At 41.8% G+C, this 13642-nt stretch overlaps 1 protein-coding gene across 1 annotated transcript in view; it reads right to left on the bottom strand.

Annotated features, from left to right (window-relative positions):
• Positions 1–13642, bottom strand: part of RIBC2 (RIB43A domain with coiled-coils 2) — a 146759-nt gene that overhangs the window by 36874 nt on the left and 96243 nt on the right. The window contains exon 3 of the mRNA XM_086952747.1: positions 9191–9535. Within this exon, the coding sequence (XP_086808873.1) occupies positions 9191–9535 (345 nt within the window). The remainder of the gene's footprint in view (positions 1–9190; positions 9536–13642) is intronic.

Here is a 13642-nt window from a genome sequence, read left to right as displayed (position 1 = left end):
AACTTTGGCCCGAATGAAATTACACATTCATAAGTCCCTCCGTTCGTTATGAGCGACTACCCAGACCTTGCACACCTCTGGGTGTGAAGATGCCCACTGCTGTTTTACAGCTATATGTAGGAACATGCCTTAATTTAACCCCCACCCCCAGACTAAGAAAATACACCTTCACACCCAGTTATGTAACATTGACCCAACTTATACCTCATAGATGGCAGTTTTCACATTAGAAGTTTTTTTTTGATTATATGTTTTAGAACACAGGTCTTATTGGTATCCTAAAGTGGCTTCCTACTTCATAGTGCCATTATGTGCTATTTTGTATACAATGATTTTCATATCAGAATGACAGACTATTTTTATATGTTAAGATTGCATATATTGCAGGCACTGTAATTCTGGCTCTGATTGGAAGTGTCCTGACCACGATCTAAATGAACATGATTACGATTTATAGATCATGATGTAGCAATACATGCGAGCAATGGCACACTGGAACCTTACAACACGTATCCCACACGATGTATGTATCTGTAAGCAAGAATAGTATATCAGTAATACTTTCATATTATTGTAGCATATATTGCTATCGTCACATGGGTTCTATATTTCTCCGATGGACATTTGGAAATCTTGTATAACGTCATGATGCCAATTATGATAAAATCAGAAAACACCAATGAAGAAATTTAAATTAAAAAAACATAATTACGTGTACTTTGCCTCAATGAAAACAAATATGTGCATTATACACATTTAAAAAATAAACATTAAGTAGCATGTTTATCAAACATATTAATGACATACATGGCTCTAGGCATCCTAGTTTAGAATGGTGCCAATTCTTTTATTCACCATCCAGGTATAATATAAAGTCACTATAAATAGTGATTTTCTGTTTTTTAGGAGCATCTTTCCACCACAAGGAAGATCTGACTCAGCTGGAACCTCCAGCCTACTTGCATCAAGAAAAAGAGGATGTGGTACTGAAAAAGAAGCCTTACCTTTCAAATGAGATGCCACATTAACCAAGAAAACATCAGTAAAAGTCTCCATTGCAACCTACCTAACATTTTTTTTTGCTTTGAGTGCAGACTGTTCAGGCCACATACATGCCTCCTTAAAGGAGGATATTGAAAAAGTAGTATAATCTCTGCAAGACAGTGGCTGTAGGTAAAGAAGGACACAATTGCATCTTGTTTGAAGGAAGCTGCAATAGGCGGTAAACAAAAGTCCAAGAATCCTCTTTATTTGTTATAAAATCTCAGGTGCCTGACCAGTGTGTTCGGAGCAGGATGATGGAAAAAGACGAGGTTTTTACCTTAAAAAGCTCTCTCTCTATGGAGAACAAAATACATGGTCCGTTAAAAGGGAAAAATAACTGCCCTTATTAAAATTCAGGTTTGAGATTTGTAATGCCTCAAGCCTATGGGCTATAGATGGCTGAGGAAGTTTCCCATGAACCTCTCCTGACAAGCTAAGGAAAGATTGAAGCAATGTTACCACAGATTATAGTGCCGTAGCTAGTACGAAATTGCTGCCGTTTTCCTCTTTGCCCTTCTCCTGCTTTTGTATTCTTCCTCTTACGATCTTTACTTTGTTTCATAAACCTAACATACCACAGGACCTATGTGCTTCCTACCTCCCTATTTATCTTATTAACACAGAGACTAAAATATTGGCTAAAGTATTGGCCACACAAATGGGCAGGGTGATAATGTCCTTATCCTGAATGATACAACTTCATGCCTCTCAGATCCACTAGAAATAATATCAGAATGTTAAATAACGCACACTTACTGAACATCAACAGTAGCCATTGGTTGTTATGATAGTGGAGTTTGGAAAAGCGTTTGACGTTTTACGATCTTTACTCTGCGAAGGTGAATTTCCAGAAACATTCTCTGTCTCGCAAGGAGGAGCTGATTTAGATTTGAAAAGTCTTGCTCTGTACAAATTCTTTGATGAACAATTGTTTAATGAGGATATCAATACACAAACATGTAAAGTCAACATTACATCCCACATGGCAAACGTAAACTTTTTCACTAAATATAATTATTTCCGCTAGACGGAGGATACATCTGGGACACAAGTTAAATCATTCATCAGTGCTATTTTGATGGATATTGAAAAGGTATGAAAATGGTCAAGCACTCCCCAGGTCTCAGACCACTGGTCTGAAATGACAGAGCAGGCCTGTTAGATAGCTCTATAAACCCCTATGGTTCATCTTAAAGCAGGTTTGGGGCAGCACCCGGTGTTTTGGGGCTACCAAAACATTAAACCCAAAATCCTCTGGAACAATTTCCTGCCAGAATTCTGCCTCAATCTCTGAAAGTAGGGATTTGTGATTTGGGCTTCAGCATTCAGCCCGAAGAGTCTGATTAACCTTAGGATGCTAGGCAGTGTACAACAACATTCTTTGAAAGGAGAATCCATTGGTGGTGCAACTAGAACAGACGTACTGTTTTCAATGTGAACATGTCGTTCAATACCATCAGACCCAAACCGTGGAGGTTGGTGCTGTCCCTCATATAGATATTCACAAGTGTGTGCGACCAAATATTCCCAATGCTGGACAGCCATTAGAAGGTCCCTGAACTTGATGGGCAACCATTTCACTTGTCCCCAAGTGCATTACTGACTTGGATAACGCATGTGGTTCTGAATCCCCCTTCCTAAGAGGGACACCTTTTATCCCCCACCAAAGCCAAGTGCTTCCATCAATACAGGTAATTACTTGGGCAAAAACATCTGACAGTATTCCATGATCCCAAAATAATTTCAACACAGAAAAAAATAATAGCCCACCGATCCCTGTTCGTCAAAAAGGAGAGCGCTCTAAAGCTGCTTGTCACATGTGATGGTTTTTATGAAAGCTGTTGGAAAGAGCATTTGTAGCAGTAGCAGGATTTTTTTCCATACAATCAAATCAAAAACGCAAAAATAGAACATATTTCCTTCAGGCAGGGTGTACTGCAAAAAAAACAGACTGCTGTCCAAACAAGCATTTGCAATGCAATAGGTCTCGCATTTATGCGAGCTTAAGCTATTGGCATTGTAAATGACAATACCTTTTTTTCTGTTTTGATTTTTAAAACCAAAATAAAAGGCCTTGTCATTTACAATGCCTATAGCTTAAACTTGTGTAAATGCAAGACCTATTGCGTTGCAAATGCTTGTTTTTAGCAGATACAAGCCTTTCATTTGTCATCAACATGGACGAGAGGCCAATATGCCCCAACATGAGCCATGCCTTTAGTACCACCTACTGCAGGCAAGCAGATGTGCAATTGCATTGCTACATTAAGTATTAACATTGCTACAAACAGCATTTAAGTCCACGCCACACAACTGATATGGTGTGGAACAGTGGCAGGTCCTTTGCAAAGGTTAGTCTACCTTTTGTTGCCTACTGCAGTAGGCATGAGTTAAACAGGTAAAGGGGAAGCTTTTGCTCACAGTATGTGTGATAAAATGGCAAAATAGTAAAATTAGACTGCAACACAATGTGTTAAATTTCACCATATAATTAGCCTTTTTTTGTTTCAAAATTTAAGGACACACGTCACTATGAGTTTTGTACGTCGCTGCAATATTCCAGTGGCGAAGCACATAATCCAAAGGTCCTTGCTGCATAGCCCCAGTATAGCCACCCAGCCCCAGTATTTGGCTCTTAGATGCTGCATAGCTCAAGTAGCCTCGATTAATGGTAAATGAGATTAACATTGCAAAACACCCAACGTACACAACTTGAACAAAAAAAAAAGGCTGTAAAGTAGCCACGGGATGTCTTCAGGGTGGCCTCAACCTTTAACAGTCACAAGCATAATGCACATTTGAAGTATAGCATGATAACATCAGTAACACACTAATGGAAAAGCGACAGGAGACTCAGAAAGAGTAAGGGACGGTACAAGAACCCATAGGAGACCAGTAGAAGACAGCCCAAGAGACTTATGTTTCAGCCTTGTTGGAACTTATCAATAAGGTGCAGCATATGTCCCATGGTACAAGGACCTATGTGATCCACGTGTGGTTAAACCACTTGCATTTAGGGTCTCTCACTACGAAAAACAAAACACAAGCTGTTGGATAAAATGCTTACATTAATCGTACATTAGAATATACATTTTTGGGGGTTAACATTCCAGAATCAGATAAACCAAGCTGATTAATGTCTGGTCCCCCAGTACTTTTGCTGGACAATTTGCCTACTTGCAAGAACGTGAAATTTCCAGGTGAAAAGACCACTGATTTGTAGTAATAAGTAGTACATTTTAAGAAACTTAATTTCGAAACATGATTTATCCATAAAAGAAAATTACTTTTAACCACTTGAGTGCTAGGGTTATCCCTCCCATCCCTGGTGCAGAGCCTTTTTTGGATGTTTGGGACAGTTTGCACTTACACCTTCTGAACCTTTTTCCCATAGAAGGTATTTAGACCACATTTGTGTCCCGTTTCCCCTCACATCTTAGGGATTTTAAAGATTTCCATGGTCTGTGGACTCCTCTTCCCTATAACGGAACAGAGAAAGTAGACAAAACATAGGTAACTTTTGGGTGTTCTTGAAGAAATGCTGTGCAAGAGTGCAAATGTTAGTTTTTTCTGAAAATGGGTTAAATGAAAGATTTGCTTTGTTAAGATATTATACCAAAGGTTTTGCATTTTTCTAAGCTATAGTCATTGTCTCTATTTTTTTCTGGTTTCAGACTAGGTGCAGTTGGTGGTGCCTTCAGCAATGAATCATTTGTGTTGACTGCTCATGGTTTTCCCTAACAAACTAATCTTTGAAACTTAAAAATAACGTTTTCATCTGTAACTTTTTGCCCCGAAGGCTGGTTTACAAAAATGGCATATCGGTATGTCCGATAGACCCTTCTGGCCACAGGCATATATAGTGTTTGTTGGTTGTCCAAAAACTTGTGAAACCCAGAGCCAAAAATTGAGCTGCAGTGGTTAATTCTTTTTAATTGTGTACCGACTAAGCAGCAGTTCACATGGTAAAATTTAGTGAATTAAAAATGAGCATGAAGGGAACCTAGGTATTCCGAAATGTGCACAAGCCACTGAGTTTAGGACCAGGGGCTTTGTACACTCCTGAATACAGGGTTACTATTCTACCAAGTGATTCATGGGGTATTTTGCAAAATGTGTTCTTTCTTCTGCACGGTTTTATATTTGAAAGTCAAAATGGAAAGAAATCTAATTGGCAGTAACAAATGTTTCACTTTTCTGTGTTCCCACACTTCTAATAAAAACTGTTCCTGCTTGTGTGGATGGGCCATGATCCTGCAACAAAAAAGCACCAAAATGCAATGTGAAGAAATCAAATTGAATGGAACTGTTTAATCAGTTTCAGTAGCTGTGGAATTTAGACCTCTGCTCTGCCGCCACCCAGGGAAACCTACCAAATCCAGATATTTCTGAAGACTAGGGACCTGGAGGAGACCAGGGTGGTCTGCTTTGCACTGATACCACTTTTTCTTTCTCACAATGCCCTTAAAATATCAAACCTTGGCCAAAACAGGTTTTCCTCACCTTTCTGTGAAAATCTAGGGGAATTCACAAAAGTTCTACCAACTATCCTTTGCACATTTCTCCCAATAAAAACGGCAAATGAGAGGAAATTGTGATTTACTCCTTAAACCCCACCGGGATAGAAAGGCTGTGGCTTTAGGTTTGAGGGTTCGGCTTACTGACAGGGTGGGCTGGCCTCCACCCCTTTTTTTGCCCCAGTCTAAAATATATTGTAACTAGTCTGCTTTCTACCCCGAAGGCAAACCCCCAAATGGGGTAGATTCACCATCAGCCCTCCGGGGTAGAAGGACTGTAAACTCGACACTGGTATGCTAGGGTGAAGTAGCTTGCCCCTGTCTGGTAATCTTTCTACACTCCACCGTGGGAGAAGATTGGAGGTAAACTCTCCCAATCCACCCTACATGGAGCGGAAAGAATGTTGTGCCTACTCTGAAGCAATCTTTAAGAAGTTCGTAAATAAATCTACAAAATTGCAAAGTTGGATGGCAGACAAAGATACCTTGTCAAAACATCGCCATGGGTGGCTGGTGTTGAAATCATTCCACTTTAACCCCTTGCCTGCTGATGACGGAACCGCTCCGTCATCAGCTGCGGTGGCGCTGTGCTGATGACGGAGCGGTTCCGTCATGGCCCGCTCGGCGCTCCTGGGCGGCGCGAATTCCGGGCCTGCGCTGAGCGTTCCATTGAGCGGGGCGGGCCATGACGGAACGGCTCCGTCATAAGCACAGCGCCACCGACGCTGGTGACGGAGCGGTTCCGTCACCAGCATGCGGCCGCCCCGCCCCTTAGCACTGCTGCGGAATAGCCGCCGCAGTGAAGGGGTTAAGGGAATCAGCCCTGCTTTCTGCATCTTACCACCGGAAGATCAAACAGTCGTTTTTGGCCCTAAGATTTGGAGAAATACCCACGCTAGATCTTATGCCAAAATGGAGGATGTCCGGTCAAAGTGAAGACCATTCTTGCCATCTATGACATCAGGGGCCTGAATCTCTGCTTCACATTGTCTGTGTTTGTCCCTCTTTGATGTTTCAACTGAGAGTTCTATTAAGACGGGAGTTCCTTGAACGGGGAATTAGGTCCTGCAGGCATGCACTTGTGGAGTCCATGAACCCAATCAACACCATGCTGAACATTAGACTGACTCAGTTATTGATCTGTTTTAAGAAAATAATCAGCTAACAGGATATGTGATGTGTAATCTGGAGGTGGTCCCTAAATGTAATCCCAAATTGTGATAGCTCGGAAACCCTTAACGTTAACAGAGCATGCACAGTAACTGTGAAGGACGGGCTGCTAGGGACTGAAACTAGTAGTTCCCTATCCCATTAGACTCACATAAATACTTTATTTCTGTATTTTTAAAGATGTGAATATTTGTATAATGGTTTTTAATAGTGGGTTTCACAGTCCATCTGGCACTGTATTCATACCTTTTTTAGTACCGCTTATAGGCATTTTAATTATATATATATATATATTATCGTACTTAAGAGACATTTTAGTTATCGGTGCAAAAAGCTTGCTTTTTATACATTGGGGTAACAAATGATTCCTGTTTAGTCACTTTTTATCTAACATAGATAAGTGTTGGTATCCTGACTACAATTTCCAGGAAGTAAAGTTGAAGAAAGCAAATGGTATGTAGCGTGAAGAGTCGAGGCTGTACTAGCTGTATGACATATCTGTTTTACATCCATTTTACTTTTTATTCGTTACGTACTTTTTAACCGTGTGATTTTGTTTATGGTTTTAATTGACTAATAAACTAAACTAAAAACTACTCTCTGTCTCCCTGGGAGGTAGATTAGTGATAAACACCCTCAATCAGCCCTCCTTGGGGGCAGATTGGGAGTGAACACTCCTTATCTGCTCCCCAAGGGAGCAGAAACATGTTTGTGCATTATTATGAGTGTAGCAGTAGCCCAATGCCAAGAGGGTTTAAGGGGGGGCGGGCACTTCCTCCTTCAATAAAAAATCTGTGGTGTCTAGAGGACTGCTAGGGGATCACACTTCTGCAGCAATCCCTAAGCATGGATTCACTAGCAAGAGATGCTAGGAGATTATCCTTTTCTAAAATTACCACTTCTTTCGAGGACTGAGATATGGCCCCAAGCACCAATACAAGAGAAAGTCAAATGAGCCGACAGGCACTCTCAGCCTGATGAGTCAGAATGGCATGAGTGCTGACAGTCATTCTGAACGCCAAAAGAAACAGCCTTGGCGGCTAGGGAAGCTCTTCCCCAGCGAATCCATGCCCTGGGCGCTTTGACGTGACCCTCACATCAATTATTGCCCAGCAGAAAGCGCTGTTGATGTGGAATTCACATCGATAGCACCCAAAGGTTGGTGGCTTAATTCAGAGAAGTAATCAGTCAATCACAGAAAGGCAACCTCACTCTGCATTCAACAATATCATTCTAACATATGTACACTCAGGTGAAGTAGAATGATGCACTCTGAATTTAAGAACAAAACACCCACTTCTGAACATTTCAGCCTAATTGCACTGAAGCAAAACACCAATATGTCAAAGCATTGAAACACGCCTAAGAACATAAAAATAAAATGTTAGGAAAATAATTTAATAGGAAAAAGTCTCTGAACTGTTAAAGGGCAAGCGATTGGAAGTCTCCACATGACAAATAAAAACACAGAATTAAAGCAGCTGCAATTGGCACAGGACGTCCTTGAAGATCTCTGTCTGAGTAAACTTCAGTCTTAAAGGCCTTATCACTTAAGAAGCAGTTCACATTTGAAAGAAACATTAGGACATTTATTTTGTGATATATTTTCTCAAGTATGTTCCAGGATCACTTAAAAAAAGAGGCATTATTCTGCGGATTATGATTTGTAATGAAGCTCCCTTGACTGAGAAAATAATGTACTGCCAGCCTTACAAAAGCATCCATTGAGCTGAAAGAGACTCCCATAAATACATAGAAGAATAGAAATCATTGAAATTTAAAGTCCTTTTAAAAGCAGATATCGTATACTAAGTGGCACTACCAGTTGGTGAAAGTCAAGGCGTCTACCCATTGTCTATCATTAAGTTGCTCGAAGTCCTCTAGTGAAGGGATGTAGAGAAGACAACTCAGCGGGCTGCCCAAAGAAGTGGGAGAAAGTGTGAGATAACTGGTGGAACTTTCTAGGGTGCTGAGTACGGGGGGCTGATTCAGGGACGGAAGGATAGACATTGTCATTTGGAAGCCTGCTAACTCTGTATATTCCAAAATATCATTGGCCATAAGGGCTCCATCTGAAATGTATATTCATACTTTACCTTTGCAATTTGCTGCTGTAACCGAAATGTACACTAAATGCTCGCTTTCATGTCACTGCTGTACTGTCTGCTGAGCAATGTTTCAATAAAAAGAGTTTTATAAAAAAAAGATTACGCAGCCTTAGTATTTTATACCGACCTTCATCAGAGTCATTTGAGGACTTCTGATCACAACTTTGGGCCCCAGCACTTGTTCTTTTAAAAATTAAGCACTGCAGTACAGCCAGCAAAACCAGGTTCTATCAGTTATGGTAAATATTTTGTAGTGTTGACTGGTATCTTCATTTTGAAGAACTATCTATGTTCTTGTAAACTCTGAGAATACCACTACACATATTTGTTTTGAATATAAAATCACAGCACCTGCACACTTCTTGTCGGCTTTTGCTTTCTCCAATTCTCTTTGCTGCTGAAGTGACCATTCTCGAAGTTGCTCTTGCTGCAGCTTCTGCCGGTCATTCTGGGTTAGGTCTTCGCCAAGAAGGCGCTGCACACCTGACACTGAGCACCGGGGATCTTTATCTGAGGTTCGAGCAGGAAGCTCTTTCTTAAGAGCCTGAGGATCATAAAGATCAAATTCCCTGCGGTCTTCTCGCTTTTGAAAGCACTTCTGGAAATCAGCGATGGCTTTGTTAAAGTGTACCACGTCCTCTTTTTGCCGTTCGTCCAGTAAGCAGGCGATCTGATCATTCTGCACCATTTGCTTAGCTATCAAGGTAAGAGAAAAAACATTAAATAGCACACAGTACCTTTTTTGTTTACTTTTGTCCACCAACCCCACCCTCAAACACCATTCATTTAATGCTACAGGTCATTTGTGTATTGTTAAACTGAAGAGATGCAAGCAATACCTTTCTCATCAGGAGGGCTTTCAGCTAATCCAGGCTTTTTAACCAATATCGCTTTATGTCCTTGGGATGTTAGATCCACAATTGTGAATAAAAAAGCAAAACTGCAGGGCCCAGCTTGTGAAGTGTTGTTGATTAAAAAGCGAGGGTTGGCTTAAAGTGCTTCTGATAACATTGGTGGTTAGACACTTTGCCACTGCAAAATATTCCTTGGGTTTGGTTGACGAGAAAGCAGACTTGGCTCGGATTGTGGGTCACATCTTTATTATGGGTCCAGGTGTTTCATATGAAGGACAGGCCACACTTTGTTCTTTTCCAGACCACAATTTGCTCTTGTACAGAAGCTGGTCATGATCCTTGCCACATCCAGGTATGCTTGGTTTACAATGTAACAGTGTAACATGTTAATTCATCTCCCAATCAAGGTCGATCCCCACATTTGACAACGCACAGTAAGCACAATTTTAACTATGTATCTCCAGAACACGTATACCAGATAGCACAAGCTTTCGACATTCCCCACTATCGTAGATTGCTTCTTTATATACATTTACATTGTTTTTTTACTCATGCATATTTTTACAATTAAGACAGTAGAACGAGCAACCCTATGGCTGCCACCATATGCCATAGTGATCTAGAAGTGGAAAAACAGAAAACCCTGCTAGTTCATTAAAAAAGTGGGTATTTATACAGTCATTTAGGGCTCAAATGAGGATGGTAGGAAAGTAACATTACAGCAAGGGAGTTTCAGTGCATTTAACGAAAGGAACATGCTTTCATTAGAAGGGGGATGAAAAGCCTATTTATAAAATAGGTTCCTAACCATAGATTAGGAAAAATAAATCCCAAACCTCTTCCTTTTATTTATAGGAACAGTCAGTGGGTTAAGGTGGGCTGATCTAAGCCAATGGCTAGAGGTATAGTGCTGGATTCTGGAAGATATGAAAGGTGGACTGTTGCCATGAAGGAATATTAAATAATAATAATATAATATAATAATAAAGGAGTTTGTAAAGCGCCTGGTGACGCCATCCCGGCGTATCCCCGCGCTGTGGAGAGAGTAGCAAGAGAGAGGGCGAAATTAAAGGTTATACAGGTAGGTTTTTAAAAGTTTCCTGAAAATTGTTTCTGTTCCAGCTAGTCTAATGTTCATGGGGAGGGAATTCCAGTTTTTGGCCGCCAGCACACGAAAGGAACGTCCTCCCATTCTGGCCCTCCTTATGCGAGGAATTTTGAGGAGACCAGTTCCCATAGAGCGAAGTGCTCTATTTGGCTCATAGGGTATGGCTAGGTCCTTGAGGTATTCAGGGGCTTTCATAGAGTTAATCCTGTAGCATATGAGCAGTGCTTTGAAGAGGATCCTTTTTTTATAGGAAGCCAATGGAGAGCATCCAAGGTGGGTTTAGAAGGAGCTCTTTTGGGTAGCCTAAGGACTAACCGTGCAGCTGTATTTTGGAGGACTTGTAGCTTTTTCATATTCTTTTCTGTTGTCCCTAAAAGTAGCACATTACCGTAATCAATACAGGAAATGACTAGTGCTTGGGTCAGGGTGCGTCTGGCCTGTAAAGGAAGGAGGTCCAGAGTTCGATTTAAGGTTTTTAGCACCCCAAAGCACTTCCCTGCTACTTTATGGACGTGGCTGTCAAAAGAGAGTTTGGGATCAACCCAGACCCCTAAATTCTTGGCTTCCTTGCCGGGGGTAGGTAAAGGACCCAGACAAGGAGGCCACCAATCCTGAGTCCAGCTGGTATCGCTACCACCTATCACAAGAACCTCTGTTTTGGAGCCATTGAGTTTCAGGCAGTGTTGGTTCATCCAACCTGCCAGCTCCTGCATGCAGCTTTTGAAGTTAGTAGCAGCTAAGGTAGGGGCTTGGGATAGCGAGATAAGCAGTTGGGTATCGTCGGCGTAGGATACTAATTTTATGCCGTTCGATTGTACCACATCTGCCAGTGGGGCCATATAAAGATTGAACAGGGTGGGGCTCAGGGCGGAGCCCTGAGGCATCCCCTGTTCAAGAGCTATGCTGTCTGAGAGGAAAGTACCTCTCTGGACCTGAAAGCTGCGGCCTAAGAGGAAAGCTTTTAGCCAACCTAGTGCTGTTTTGGTGACCCCAGCTTTGTTTAGACACTGTAGCAAGATGGAGTGTGCTACAGTGTCAAACGCAGCGCTGAGGTCCAGCATGATGAGTGCCATTGTGTGACCCTCGTCAGCTCCTGCCCGAAGAGTTTCAGTCGCTCTTAGGAGGGCTGTCTCAGTAGAATAGTTCGTTCTGAAACCAGATTGGGATCCATGCAGGGAATTATTGGATTCTAAGTGGGTCATAAGTTGCTTATTTGCAATTTTTTCGGCCACTTTCGCAGGATAGGGAAGGAGGGAAATGGGTCGCAGATTTTCTAATGTATCCTGACTGACATTAGGTTTCTTTTTAATGGGCAGTACTATAGCTTTTTTCCAATCCTCCGGGAGGCAAGCCGAGGAAAAGGATACTTGAATGACATGCCTGAAGTAAGGTTCCAGTACTTGTAGGCTAGTGGTTAGAACTTTTGGAGGGGCTGGGTCACGAGGGGAGCCCATTTCACGCTTTTGCAAATGTTTAAAAGCGTTTCCGTAGGAGGTACCGAAAAGTATTGGAGGCAGTGCTCCATAGGATCAATTTCTGAGCTTTCCTTAAAATCGTGACCAGAAGTCAAGTGTCCAGAGAAATTAGCATAAATGGTGGTGATTTTCCCGGAGAAATACTGCGCTATTTTATTACAAGTTTCTACCGAATCATTGCAGGATTGGGTGTCATTGGTGAGCACCGAAATTTCTTTGAAAATTTTGAACAGCTCTTTAGAGGAGTTCTCAGCTTCCCCAATACGGATTTTATAGTGAAGAGCTTTAGAGGAGCGAATTTTTTTATTATATTGTTTTTGAGCATTTTTGTACTGTGTTTTAATGGTAGGACAGAAATTGGTGCGCCATTCACGTTCTAATTTCTTGCAAGCAGATTTAATGGCCTGAAGTTCAGGCGTATACCACGGGGTAGATTTCCTCACATTGTTAAGGTTTTTCATTTTCCGAATAGGAGCGGTGCTGTCTAGGGCCTTTAAAATGTGATTCTGCAAGTGACTGTAGGCTGTTTCACAGTCTGTGCCTCCCAAGGGACCTCCTATTTCGAGTAACTTGTTAAAAGTCTCATGGGAAAAAAAATTCCAATTCCGTCGCAGGTAACGGTGATTACAGGCTGGTTTAGGATCAGGTTCAGATAGCTGAATGACAAATGGAATTATGAAGTGATCCGACCAGGGTACCGGAATAGGGGAGGTGGCTTGTACTCCGGAACCATTCATAAAGATAGGGTCTAAGAGGTGGCCCAGTCTGTGAGTGGGATCATTGTTTATAAGGTCGAGCTGTAGAGACATAAGTTCAGACCTGATGTCCTTAGCCTCTGTATCGAGGGGATCATCAAAGTGAACATTCATATCACCAAGCACCATCAGTCTGTTTTTCCTTATTGCAAGGTGTGCTGTGGCTTCTATCAGGCAGGTTGTGAAGTCATACAGTCTGCCAGGAGGTCTGTATACAAGAATGCCTGACAGGGAAAGTTGGGGTCCGATGACTATAGTGAAAGAGCCTGCTTCACAGTGGTCAATTGTAATGGGGGATAGGGAGCAGACTATGGGAGATTTAATAGCTATAGCAATTCCTCCTCCCCTACCATCCTTCCTGTCTATTCTGGCGAGGGAGTAGCCAGGAGGCATAGCCTCTATAATGTCAGGGTCAGAAAATTCACCTAACCAAGTCTCAGTTAAGAACAGGATATCGAAACCTTCATCCTCGAGTAAATGATAAATTTGAGAGCTGTGTTTGCTAAGTGAACGGCAGTTAATTAGTCCAGCCTTAATCTGCCTAGTAAGAGGAGCCTTAGTAGGTGACTGGTTCAGCGTGAATGAGCACGAAGGGCAGCTATGCAGGAAAG

The sequence above is a fragment of the Lissotriton vulgaris genome, chromosome 1_2 (assembly GCF_964263255.1).
Source record: "Lissotriton vulgaris chromosome 1_2, aLisVul1.2, whole genome shotgun sequence".
Classification (NCBI taxonomy): Eukaryota; Metazoa; Chordata; class Amphibia; order Caudata; family Salamandridae; genus Lissotriton; species Lissotriton vulgaris.
The sequence above is the reverse complement of the archived record's forward strand: the minus strand, read 5'-3'. Positions and strand labels throughout refer to the sequence as shown.